Source organism: Bombyx mori, chromosome 9, assembly GCF_030269925.1.
Source record: "Bombyx mori chromosome 9, ASM3026992v2".
NCBI classification, from domain to species: Eukaryota; Metazoa; Arthropoda; class Insecta; order Lepidoptera; family Bombycidae; genus Bombyx; species Bombyx mori.
The window spans coordinates 10728855-10741773 of record NC_085115.1 but is presented as its reverse complement, the minus strand read 5'-3'; the positions used below and the strand labels follow the sequence as shown (position 1 = coordinate 10741773).

Genomic DNA, 12919 nt, shown 5'->3' with positions numbered 1-12919 from the left:
CTTTTGACAGTATTTATGAGAAAAATACTGGTGATACGAAATGTTTACGCACATTAACTCAATTTCGAATATTTTTGGAAATTGTACACTTTTAATGCGAAAAGGTGATGTAATTTATTTTAAAATATTACTACGACAATTTGTTATCTCAGTAGTCAATCTCAATAATCAAATCGATTTAATCTATATAACACAATTTTAAATGAAGCACTTTGTAAATCAGAAAATTTTCAAAGTACGGAAACCTGCGCAAGCCGATGCTAATGACATGTGCATGTTTTAATGCAATCACGTGGCCGTGTCATGCAAATTAAGGCGCTGTAAAGCCCTATCTATACTTTAATTGGAGCTTTTGGTGTTTATTTATTTATTTATTTATTTATTAAGTTGCACCAACAAAGTGATCATCAATACAAAACATTGACAAATTGACAAAAGTTCATGGCTGATGTCACCTCAATTATAGGTGCAATCGACAGTGCATTAACATCAAAAATAAAAAAAAATATACAGCTAAGATTTGAATACATTTCATTCATTGCTTATGATTAATTTAATTGGGAGATGATCCGCGACAGATTTTTCCTGTAAGTAGCACATAGGCAGCGGCTTGGCTCTGCCCCTGGCATTGCTGAAGTCCATGGGCGACGGTAACCACTCACCATCAGGTGGGCCGTGTGCTCGTCTGCCTACAAGGGCAATAAAATTAAAAAATAAACATAGAAATAGCAGGTAATACTAAAGTTTTTTTTTGTATTTCAATATCAACATTTTTCTGGTTTTCAGATGATCAAAATGATGGTGATTGTTGTAGCAGTATTCACGGTTTGCTGGCTCCCACTGAACATTTTTATTGCAAGTATTAACTGTCAAAAACAATAATCCCGATGTTTCAGTTGATTGATGTTCGTTAAATAGTCCTCTCGGCCGGTTTTATTACCCCCATCTCATATCTGACCAATATTGACTTGTGCCAGAAAAGGATGTCACGTTGTCAACTGACGTCAATGGACATAATCGTTTTCAGTTCAAAGCACAAATTAGCAGCTAAAATATGTTTTAATTGATGTCTTTTTACATCATCAATTAAGTCGTTCTTAAAATGATATTGTAAAAATAGCGTTAACAAAGACAAATAATCCCATTTTGATGAAGCATTTAATTTTCACTAATAAATAGCACAGAACTATTTTCGGTTCATTGACTTAATTATAAAAAATAAAATGTTTTCACCACATAAACTGTCCAATCTTAAATTACAACCAATTACATTATATAATGTATTAGAATATCATGGGTAATTGGTGTACTATAATTACTGAGTTTCGTACACTAATGGTGGATTATGAGGGTCATCAAATTTACTATTTGATGCGCAGTTAAATAAAACTGTAATGCCTTGCGCAAGAAACATTAAGCACAACAAAGAAATAGCAAGGCACGATAATATTGGGACACTGAAGTAAGGGCAGCAGTTCACTGTCGGTCCAAAAGTCACATTGCTACTAGATCCATTTCGAAGAATTATGGACGGTCCAAGAGGCTGAATTCGATAACGGGGTATAGCTATGGAGCTGCCGTCACGTGTGTTTACTATCTGCAAAGGTTCACCACAAGCATAAGACCAGTTCCACGGAGCTTTGGCAAAAACGTTAGTCCGACCGACTTCTTCACCTGCTTCTAAAAGAGCTATATTTTCAAGTACCCACTCGTCTTGTCGCGTCAAATCGAAATTAAATAATAATTCAAAGTCGGTATATGCGACTTTCGTTGATAATTTATTTCGGCTCCACGTTTCCTCGGCTACAACGGGCATTTGATTAAAAGTAGCTCGACGTGTTGGAGTCGCAACAGTCACTCCGGAAAATCGGAACATGGCGCCTTCAGAAACAACCGTAACATCCAAATTATTGACTGAAGGCATTGGCTCTATCGATATGAAGCGCGGTTTCTCTATAACGGCCGGATTGGTTTTGCCGGTGTAGAATGCTACAATAGGCCCTCGTTGTAACTCTTGCATGTTCATGTAAACATCTCTTATGATGGTATCGTGTCTCCTGAGAGCCATAGTCCTAGTTTCGTTTTCGTAGTCGTTAAAAAATACGTAGATATAGCTGGCGCTCTTGAGTGATAAATTATACGCAGAATCTAAATGAAAAGTATTGTAATGCAGGGAATGAAAGATTTGAGCGAGTACTTTATACGGCTCAAAAACAGCTGGAAAGAATTTGACTTTTCTTTCAATCAAACCTCTGCGTAAATGAGTAAACGGAGTTCCCAATTTATCTTTTGCGGTGATTTCCTCAAAACTCAAGAGCTCTTCAACGAAAATTATTATACCTTCGGTACGTTTGATTGTTTCCCGTATTATGTCAGCAAACTTTGCAGAGCTCATAGTGCTGAAGGGATTTGGTGGTATATCAATATCTTTTAAAACATTGCTGTGATCCAATAAAAACGTTGGTAGCACATCTTTATGGCCACAACAAACGTGAATCAATATAATTATGAGATTCAATTTTAACACTTTCATTTTAGACTTGATTCACTGCTGTCATGAACAAATTTGACACATATGACATATCTTTCGTTTTTTTTTTTTTTGTTAAGTAAATTGGAGAAAACTTTTTCGTGTAAAACGCATTATGAATGGTATATTTTATTTATTCATTATATAGATAAAGCTGATGAGGTTACTCATCGGATGTTAAGCAATTCCTAGTGCTCATAGTCGTCGCAGTATGCTGTCCCCATGAAGCCGAAGTCTCAACTGTATTGTGTTCCTTTTCGCTTCGGTTTGAAGGGTGGCACAGCCATTTCGCAATAGAATTAAGACAACCGCATCTTCTGTAGGTGGAGCTATTCGTGTTGTAACATGTTCCGGCTTTGATTTAGTTTCGAGTCGGGTGTTGGTATTCGCCTTGTGATATCAATTTGTATCTTATTAATAGCAACAGAAACAATGGTGGTAACTATGGAGGTAAAAATAATGGTCACGGTGGCTATCAGTTAAAATTTTAATCAATACATATATCGTACATTTGCGGTAGTAATGAGTTGCAAAATGTGGAAAATTTATCAAAACCTGTTGATCACACTTGAATGTGCCCGATGTGGGAATCGAACCCACGACCCTCGGCGCAACAGTCAGGGGCGCTAAATACTGAACCTCCGAGTCTGTCATTACCTAACGAAAGATTATTCAACTACTGCATCACAGAGTACCTAATGAAAGATTATTTATTAAGGTATTATGGACGCTACATGAAGGAGATGAAGAGTGGGCTGCGTGGCCAGGTATGCCCTATGTTTGGTTCGCGAGCCACTGGCTGGCGATGTCACATTCCTGCTACAACCCCATCATATATTGCTACATGAACACGAGGTATCGACGCGGCTTCAAACAGGTACAAACAACATCTAAATAATTCAGATTATTATTACGTTCGGCTATATTTATGTTCCCAGATTGAATATGATCAACTCAATAATAGGGCAGAAGCACAGACTGCTTGCTACTTTTGTTTTATACTACCCCATTTAGCCTCTATATTAACGTTTATCAACGGTTTTGTCTAATTGAACAATTTTATTCGTAGCCCGGATGCGCCATAAAAGCAACTTCATAGGTCCTATGATATTGGAATTTTAAAATACTGGTCATTTAAAAAAAAAATGGCTGGTATTTTGTTTGGATGCTAAATTGAAATTTATTTTAAAAGTATGGAATTCTATTTTCAAATTTTGTTATTTGTTATATGATTTGTTTTCACTACACTTGTACCTTTTTCATCAATATGGACACGATCAAAATACGAGTAATTATGGAATGTGAGTTCCGTCGCGGTAGCAATTCCGTACAAACGGCTCACCACAAAATTGATGACGTATACGGAGTGAACACTACAAACGAACGCACGACTCGTTATTGGTTTGAAGTTATGGAAATTGGTATAGAATCCTATATGGAAATTTTGATTTAAAACCTTGAAACCCATGGTCGCTCTGAAACTAAAATCAAAACGCGATACTGAAGATACTCAATCTACCGCTGGGTTAGTAGTAGCTTTCAACGTTAGCATCAAAACAATATTGGTCCATTTACGTCAAAAAAAAAGATGGTTAATTCCTGTTCCGTTTTTAGCCAAAAAAATAATAATTCACAGTCTTCTTCTTTTTAAAGGCCTTAGGATGGTTCTTCCGCGTTCGGTTTGAAACAACATCTCCACGCTGTCATCATTCCAGCATCTGTGAAGGAATGCAAATGTCAGGTGAGATGTTATCTATGTTATCCACAATATAATAAAAATAAGAAAACAGCATCCAAGTACAATTTGTCTGTTTCTGTCGCGATGCAAGCTTAGTTTCCGGTTCCGGCGAGACAGTTGTTACACAATATAGTTGTTACTTCCACCTGAAATATCCAAGTGTCATATAATTCTAAGCACGTTTTTTGGAACGAAGTTCCTTATCGCGCGTTGTGAAAGGGGGCTAGACGGAAAAAATTCTTACGAAAAGTTGTCACGACACTTTTTAGATCCGTCATTCTGACCAATCAACGTGTAGGCGCTTATCGCGTGACATTGCTCGTATCCGATTGGTCCGCGTAATGAGTACAGTTTCTCGAGATAGCGTTTCAACAATATTAATTTAGTTCATAGTATTGTTTTTTTTCTTCATAATGCCGTAATTTATTATTATAACTTAAAAAAATATTACAATTCCTTCACTAATTAATCGAAAGGAACTTCGTTCCATCCGGGTGTCCCTTGACACCTCTGAAGTTTTTTTTATTGATAATTTTATAATATCAATTTTTCAGATAAACCATTTAAAGAAATATTTGTATTTTACAATCATCATATTGTAATCATAACAAACACGGCGAAAGGTCTAAATGATTTCGAAAGAGCAGAAATTGGAATAGTCATAACGAAGTCGCGGAGATAATGAAATGAAAACGTTGCAATTTATCTCCTAATATCAATTATTGAATTTTCGCAATATTAATCTTATGCTGTTCGTGGAAGTCGAAATGAAAATACAACCAGAATCAGGCAATGTTTAACAAACTTGTTCGTTTAAGCAGGGCTGCTCTGTTATGTATCGTGACGTTACAAAGTTTGTTATATTTGTTTTATTACTTATCTTACTTACTTAATTTGTTAGTCGTTTTCCACCCGTTACAAAACCATTTCCAGGATTCTATTTTTCTTTTCTTTTTTCGTATATCAGACACACCGAATCTCTCCGTTACTCTTACTTTAAATTGATAATGCGTTTTTCATTATTGAATGTCTCTTGATTATTATTGTAATTTCAAGTATTGCCCTATGCCCTATGGTATTTATACTGTTATAAACCACCATTTCATATTTTTCATTTTAATTCATTCGGCAATATTGTGACATATGCTTCTCCTCACGTCGTATTCCTCATTACTGAGGGTCGTAATTCCCCCGATGAGATGTTAACATCTCTTTAATCTATGCCATAAATCTATGCCATATAAACCATGAAGTGGTTTAAAGTCAGTGACCGAATGATTCCGAGCGCTTTTGTTTATTTTTTCACTTATTTCCTATCATATTTTATACTCTGTTTTATTATATTAGAACATTTAGAGTTGAACAGCAGCAGTGCTAGTTACTTGATCTCGATAAATATTTCATTGTTTGGATTTGATTCCCGGGCATGCATCAAGAAGGAGTAACTTAACGTATTTCGCTTCTGTAAAGTCCGTAACTAGCTTCATATGAACACAAATAAATGTATTAATTCACCAAATCCCAGAAATTATACACACTCTAGAATATGTAACAACCGTCATACGTGAGAATTAGGTTTTCCTTACGTCTCATGCCTTTATATTTCAAGGCTGATGACGGAATTTACGTTTGGACATCCATTGGCATCGATAACCATAAAATGCCATGTAGAACATGACTTGAACATGATCACCACATCCACCGCAATACATATTCTGGATTCAAGAACTTATTCAACCGTCTTTGTTATATAGAAATAAATTGTTGGAGCTACGTAATTTTCCACTATTATATCACCTTTACGAATTGCTCACGGATTACTTGTTTGATACCAGTTACTATTACGGTTGAATTGCTTGAAGGTCTAGATCCAATTAAGAACTTTGTAGATATATTCTAATCCTCGAAAACAATCGAACCAACTGAATCTCTGATTTCAATGAATTCGATGTTGGCTAGAGGCCAAATAATTACTGATCGTCTATTCAAATTCCACAACTATTCCGTACAATAAGTTCTTAATTCAAATACGATTTATTTTCTAATAGTAAATTGTCACTAAATACTGTATATACCTGTTATTTATGTACGAACGATGTTACTGACTTATGGGCATAACAGGGTAGAGCACAATATACAAAAAGCAAAGTGTGAAGATTTAAGAATGTTGACAGTAATATGGAAAGGTCGTTATTATTAATACGTAAAAGTCGAAAATACAAACAATATTCGTATCGATAAAAAATCACAATAAAGTGTGAAACGACTCTTAAGACTCGGGCGCACAGTTATTTACACATAAAAGCTAAAAGGGCTATTCTGAAATCATGAATAAACAATGAATTTTCTATTCAAGCCTTAAAAGCAAACTAAGCGTTCGATCTCTTAGGAGATTGGTAATATTCAACATTATTTTATATGCTAATAACCCGAGTGTCTGATCTATTGTAAAAATAAACTGTTACTTATATTTGTTATAAATATTGTATTGTATCCATGTATCGTGAGCCTGTATAGGTCGCTAGCACTGCTTTGTCGCTTCTTCCGTAAAGACAAACAACTGCTTTATAATTAAATTCGACATTTTGTTGCAAGGCGGGTAGTGGCGTTAACGGTGTGATGTGTATGGGCTCCAGAAACCAATTAACATCAGTATGTTAAGTGGTTTCTGAAATTGGATCTGAAACCAATTAACATCAGTATGTTAAGTGGTTTCTGGAGTAAGCCTACTGGGGCACTTAGGCTCTACCACGCTAGACCGATGCCATACAGCCAAACCATTTTCTTGATTATCGAAATCGACCTTATTTCTTTAGTTGTGTTTGTTATGAAGGAACTCTTTGCCGTATTCAAACGAGTACGGTTATGAGTCCCTAAGCCTGCTCATAGTGTTAGAACCGAAGGCATCTAATGCAAGTTATCCGATCTGATGGATCCGTATGGACTTAATTTCTTGAGAAAGTTTGTACTTATCTATGGGAGACCCAGGATATTCGCTTCGTTTCGTGCTAGTACATCGGTCGTTTTTGCTAGTACTATTACTGAGCTATTGCATAGATTTTATCGCGGGCCTTGAGTGCGGCTTGAGAGCAGAATCGTGAAATTCGTAACGAAAAAAACCTTCCATCCCTCACTCCACCTACCATGTAGCTCACTTCAACACATTCACACGTTGCGCTTGTGTAGTGTTTAAAGTAAGAAGTCTAAACACCGATTTATGTACTATCAAAATATGTGATATATTTTCGTGGGTAACAACGATAGCGCGATTCAGCGTTTGCGTCAAGCGCCACCTATCGGCGACAAACGGAATTGTAAAATAGAAAATTATATCACATTACAATGCGTTGGGCGTGCCATTTTCTATCGCTTAGTCGAAGAATTTTATTACTACTCCTACTACTCATTCAGTGATTGGAGTGGCATTAAAAATAAACTATCTAAACCGTTGATTCTGGGCGAATGAGAGCTACAACTAGCATCCAAAGGCGTGTCTCTATCCCATGTAGCGCCCTCTAGTGAGTGCGCGATCAAAATGGAATACTCACAATGTAGCAGATTCATTGAAAGTTAGCCCACTGAGTTTCTCGCCGGCCCTTATTTTATTGTTGTTTTAATATTAAATTATTATTGTTGATTTATAATTGCATAAGTTGATAAAAAATGCTATGCAATAGCCTAATCACGGCAGTCTCCGAGTACCACACGTCTGTTTTTTTTCTTTTATTTAACCGACGATAACTTGAAAAGAGTATTTAAAGGGTATTTTGTTTCTCTAAAATAAAACATCAATCAAATGTGATTTAAGTGGCGTTGAAAATAAATTTTTAAGATATATCTCAGCCCTACGTATACCATGATCTTGTTAAAATAATGGATGAACGATTTCCTTTGAAGTTTAATCGAGTTTGGTATGTATCAATATTTCTTCAAATTTCGTTACAAACGCACAGTGAAATGTGTGAAACGAACATAAGGACGCCTTCAATCAATCAACGGCTCGTGAATTGTTCAACTAGACTGTTCAGTGTTAGTTTGATCAATGGCTTTTTTACTTAGTAATAGAATGAATATATTTTTGGTTTTCACGGCTAATAGACATTGTTGAAAGTACTTGTCCGATTTAATAGCGTATTTCTTATTGGAATATGTTTGATGCTTTTTTTTCCGTATCAACTCTAGTAACCTCGAGGGGCTATTCTAGGTTCACCGAATTAGTAGGTGAGCTCACGGGGCTCAAACCTGACGACGTTGCTAACACTAGCCCTAGCAAGAGCAGTTTTGCCCACTGAGTTTCTCGCCGGATCTTCTCAGTGGGTCGCGTTTCCGATCTATATGTAGTGGTATGGTTTGAAGGGGTTTCAAGTTAGCGCGGGCCGCGTGAGCGAATGCTACATTTGCATAGGTCATGACCGACGCATGCAAGTTTTATAGAGTGTCACCTTATTACGAAGGGACAATTTACTTCGCTTGCAAATCATCGGATAGAACGATGGTTAAGAATTTCTCTCATTTAAAGAAAGATATAACTATCATATGAAGGGGTGAAAGGCTATGTGGCTTAAGCGACATTTCGCTTAATACGCGATATTTGTCTTTGGAAATAAAGGTACGTTTTACTAGGTATTAGCATCAACGGTTCGATGTTTTTAATTGATCTTCAATGAAGTTTACTCCATTCGTATAGCCGAAGAAGTTTTTTGATTCGATATTTTTTCCAAATTTTAAACTTTAAATGGCTTTAAGTTGAAAAAATGTCGCTTAAATCAAATAGCCTTTTAGCTCTAGAAAGCCCAGCGCTCATGATCGCAGCACCCATTACACTTTGCTGTGATAATGGGTACTGTCTTGAAAAAAGGGCAAAGGCTGCATAATCTCAACCTCATCCTCTACGGAAGTTTAATTTTTATTTATTTTTGTTGCTTAGATGGGTAGACGAGCTCACAGCCCACCTGGTGTTAAGTGGTTACTGGAGCCCATAGACATCTACAACGTAAATGCGCCACCCACCTTGAGATATAAGTTCTAAGGTCTCAGCATAGTTACAACGGCTGCCCCACCCTTCAAACCGAAACGCATTACTGCTTCACGGCAGAAATAGGAAGGGTGATGGTACCTACCCGTGCGGACTCACAAGAGGTCCTACCCACCAGTAATTACGCAAATTATAATTTTGCTGGTTTGATTTTTATTACACGATGTTATTCCTTCACCGCGGAAGTCAATCGTGAACATTAGCTAAGTACGTATTTCATTGGACAAATTGGTACCCGCCGGCGGGATTCGAACCCGTTGCATCGCTAGATACGAATGCACCGGACATCTTATCTTATATGGTTGAAACGGGGTAAGAACTAGTTTGTCCTCAGACCGCACCGTTCGTCAAACGTGCCGACGAAGTTGTCCGCGAACTCGACACACGGTCCACTTGACAAGCGGTCTCTACAACCCATAACGTGAATGCTATTCAGCAGTATGACTCGGGCATGAAAGCATTATTATCTCTGCTACAATAGGCAGGATAGTGTTACCATTCTGTATGAACTCGCGTATCCCGTGCGCGTCGTGCGCGTCTTCTTAATACCTATTTTCAGTGTTGACTAATAACCATGGACTACGGACGAATGTTAGGGAAATAGAAGCAACAGTAATAGGTAATATAGTTGATACCCGTACGTAGTAAGACGATACTTTATACGTTTTACTTAGGGAAAAGCCCTTTGCAACACGAACATCAAAGACAAAACGAGGTTTATTTGATTGCAGCCCCTAGTTTAATTTCGTATGTAATTTTAGTTAATGAGGAATATCTTCCGGGCTGTTCCGTTGAAAATAATTAGACCCTATGTTAACTAAAACAAAGCTTAATTCAATGATTGTTTTCAAGTTGAAACTGTAATTTTGGTTTTTCACAGTTACTAAGAGATCTTATATGTTTCGAATAATTCCACAATTAATGCGCAGTTACAAAAATTAGACTGAACTATCTATCTTATCATATTATAACAGAATAATTCAACATCATTTTACCGACCACAAGATGATAAACTTGAAAATTTCTGCACGTTTCAAAGGTCGATAACAGTACAATTATTTTATTACTTCAGGATAAAAAATGATTACTATTAGTTTTTTTACCAATCACAAGGTGATTGAAAATTTTCACACGTTTCAAAGGTCGATAACAGTACAATTATTTTATTACTTCAGGATAAAAAATGATTACTATTAGTTTTTTTACCAATCACAAGGTGATTGAAAATTTTCACACGTTTCAAAGGTCGATAACAGTACAATTATTTTATTACTTCAGGATAAAAAATGATTACTATTAGTTTGGCTTGCCATTAAAGAATCGATTTTTTTGTTTCTCGTACATATTGTAGCAGACTCGCAAATCGCAGGCAACATGCCGTATCGCTCATTCGTTTCAATCAATTGCGTTAGTACAAAATTCCGATTTCCTAATTGAAATAGGCATCTCGGAGATAATAATATGCGCCTAGACTTATTAATGTATCGTTTTTTCTTATGTAATTTCCTAAATTTGCTCATGTGTTGTACCTACGCTTAACACATTATAAGGAGGTATTCTTGTTTGTTTGACAAAAAAATAAAATAGCTTTTAATTAAAACCCGCCAACCAAGTATTCCGTAATCCGATTCTCTTTAAAATTTACATTAGATAATAAAAAAAAATATTTATATTGTATGTGATATTAAGTACGAAAACACACTACAAAGATATGACGACGATCATAAGAATTTTAATTCATTAAGCCAACCGTTCCAAATAATACAATCGTTCTATAGAATATGATTCAGACATCCACCTAATATATTTAGGTGGGTCTATGAGTACAAAATGAGTACAAGTTGTTTGAGTACAAATGAGCACAATCGTCTACACAATACGATTTATCCAAGATCGACTGAAGTAATTCGACATATTTTTATTTATTTTTTATTGCTTAGATAGGTGGACGAGCTCACAGCCCACCTAGTGTTGTGGTTATTGGAGCCCATAGACATTTACAACGTAAATGCGCCCCCCACCTTGAGATATGAGTTTTAAGGTCTCAGTATAGTTACAAGGGCTGCCCCACCCTTCAAGCCGAAACGCATTACTGCTTCACGGCAGAAATAATCGGTGCGGTGGTACCTACCCGTGCGGACTCACAAGAGGTCCTACCACATCGCAATCTGATAGTAGTCACCCACTTTGAGACAAGGAGTTACAGTCTTAACTGTATTGAATAAAAATCGACGTGCTTTCTAAACTGGAGGGCATGACTGCTTTCCGCTAGAAACAGAAAGAATGTAGAATTGTGAAGATGGAAGTAGCGCGGGCTTATCAATCTCTTCAATCTCTGTCGTCAATCGCAGTACACTGATATAATGCTCAAAGAACATTGCTTCCCATTCTCCTATAAATTCCTTAGTTACACCTACACACTAGTTATGTCTACCGTTACTTATAATATTATGTAGTTATAAATGTTTTTAATATGAAATCTAAATGATATGCAGAGATGGTGGGTGTGAACGGCATTGTGAGACGCGGCACGTCAAGCAGCTGTGTGAGTCGTCTGCAGCGGGCTCCGACGTGTTCCTCCTGTGCGTCTGTTAGACGTGGCGTCGCCGGCGGCTTCACGACTCCCGTGCCCCCTATACGGGCCCTCTCCGTGCGCACACACTTCAACTGAACTCTCTTATTTTTTGTCCTACCTATGCTGATAGCCTTGAGAGGCTATTTCAGCTTCTTCTTGACGTGTAGCTCACGGGGCTCAAGCCGGGAGTGTTGCTTACACTGGCCCTAGCAAGAGCAGTGCCCCGCAGAATCTAACACCGGACCGGAAACGCGACCCACTGAGAAGATCCTCAGAGAAGAAACTCAGTGAACTGTGTTTATGGGTTAATTTACTAGTCGAGCCCTTAATCGCAAGCGACGGGTTCGGCGAGGACGGTGACCGGTGCTTGAGGTCTGAATTCTCACGCAACAATCAAACGAACAATCTCTCAAATTATGTGATATATCTATATTTTTTTGTGTAGCTGTTTCATAAATTAAGACCAGAAATTTTGAATGTACCTACTGTAAGAACATTGCAACGGTTTTAGTGCTGTTATTTTGTGTCGTAAGCAAATCGAAAATAAATGTACTTGTAATTTAATAAATAGTTTTAACATTTCACTTTATTTTTATTTTTCTCATAAAATTGATTCTTATCCTATAAAAAGAAGACACAAAATTAAATTTGTCTCGGTTTTACCGAACTGAGCTGACTTAAGCTCCTGTAGGCCACTAACCCGAGTCCGAACCTCAGGTTACATTGAACTTAACCAAGGTAGACGAGGAGCAATGTAATCCACTAAGCTGGCAGCACATGTTCTTCACCAACTATATATATACCCAGAACCATACTGAGCCACAAGTATACTGAACAAGGGGTCATGAGCGTCATGACCTTTAGCCCTCATTCGCACGGGCGTTTTAAAAACGTTGCGTTAAAGCTCGGCGTTGGCGCTTTTATAACCTTCTCGATGTGACGTAATCTGTGACGCCCAATGCTTAGCGCTCAAAATGCAACACTGCGCAATAAAAAAGCGTCGTGTTTTAAAAGCGCTAACGTATGAACATATACTAGGAA

General features: G+C 37.2%; 2 protein-coding genes across 3 annotated transcripts in view; one reads left to right on the top strand and one right to left on the bottom strand.

Moving 5' to 3' along the window:
• NGR-A19 (neuropeptide receptor A19) overlaps positions 1 to 12462 on the top strand; it is a 65503-nt gene extending 53041 nt beyond the window's left edge. Inside the window, exons 5-8 of one of the 2 annotated variants that reach the window (XM_038012683.2) lie at positions 787 to 855; positions 3249 to 3407; positions 4184 to 4271; positions 11799 to 12462. In XM_038012683.2, the coding sequence (XP_037868611.1) occupies positions 787 to 855; positions 3249 to 3407; positions 4184 to 4271; positions 11799 to 11974 (492 nt within the window). In that variant the 3' untranslated portion in view covers positions 11975 to 12462. 2 annotated transcript variants of the gene reach the window in all.
• On the bottom strand, positions 1140 to 2560 carry LOC101740835 (uncharacterized). The gene has a single exon (XM_004931059.5). It carries the CDS (start codon positions 2531 to 2533, stop codon positions 1316 to 1318), a length of 1218 nt encoding a protein of 405 aa, XP_004931116.2. The 5' UTR covers positions 2534 to 2560; the 3' UTR covers positions 1140 to 1315.
• Positions 12463 to 12919: the final 457 nt, after the last annotated feature.

What these genes read in the sequence shown, in the direction of transcription:
- LOC101740835 (XM_004931059.5), bottom strand. Translation starts at nt 2,533, where the DNA reads ATGAAAGTGTTAAAATTGAATCTCATAATTATATTGATTCACGTTTGT.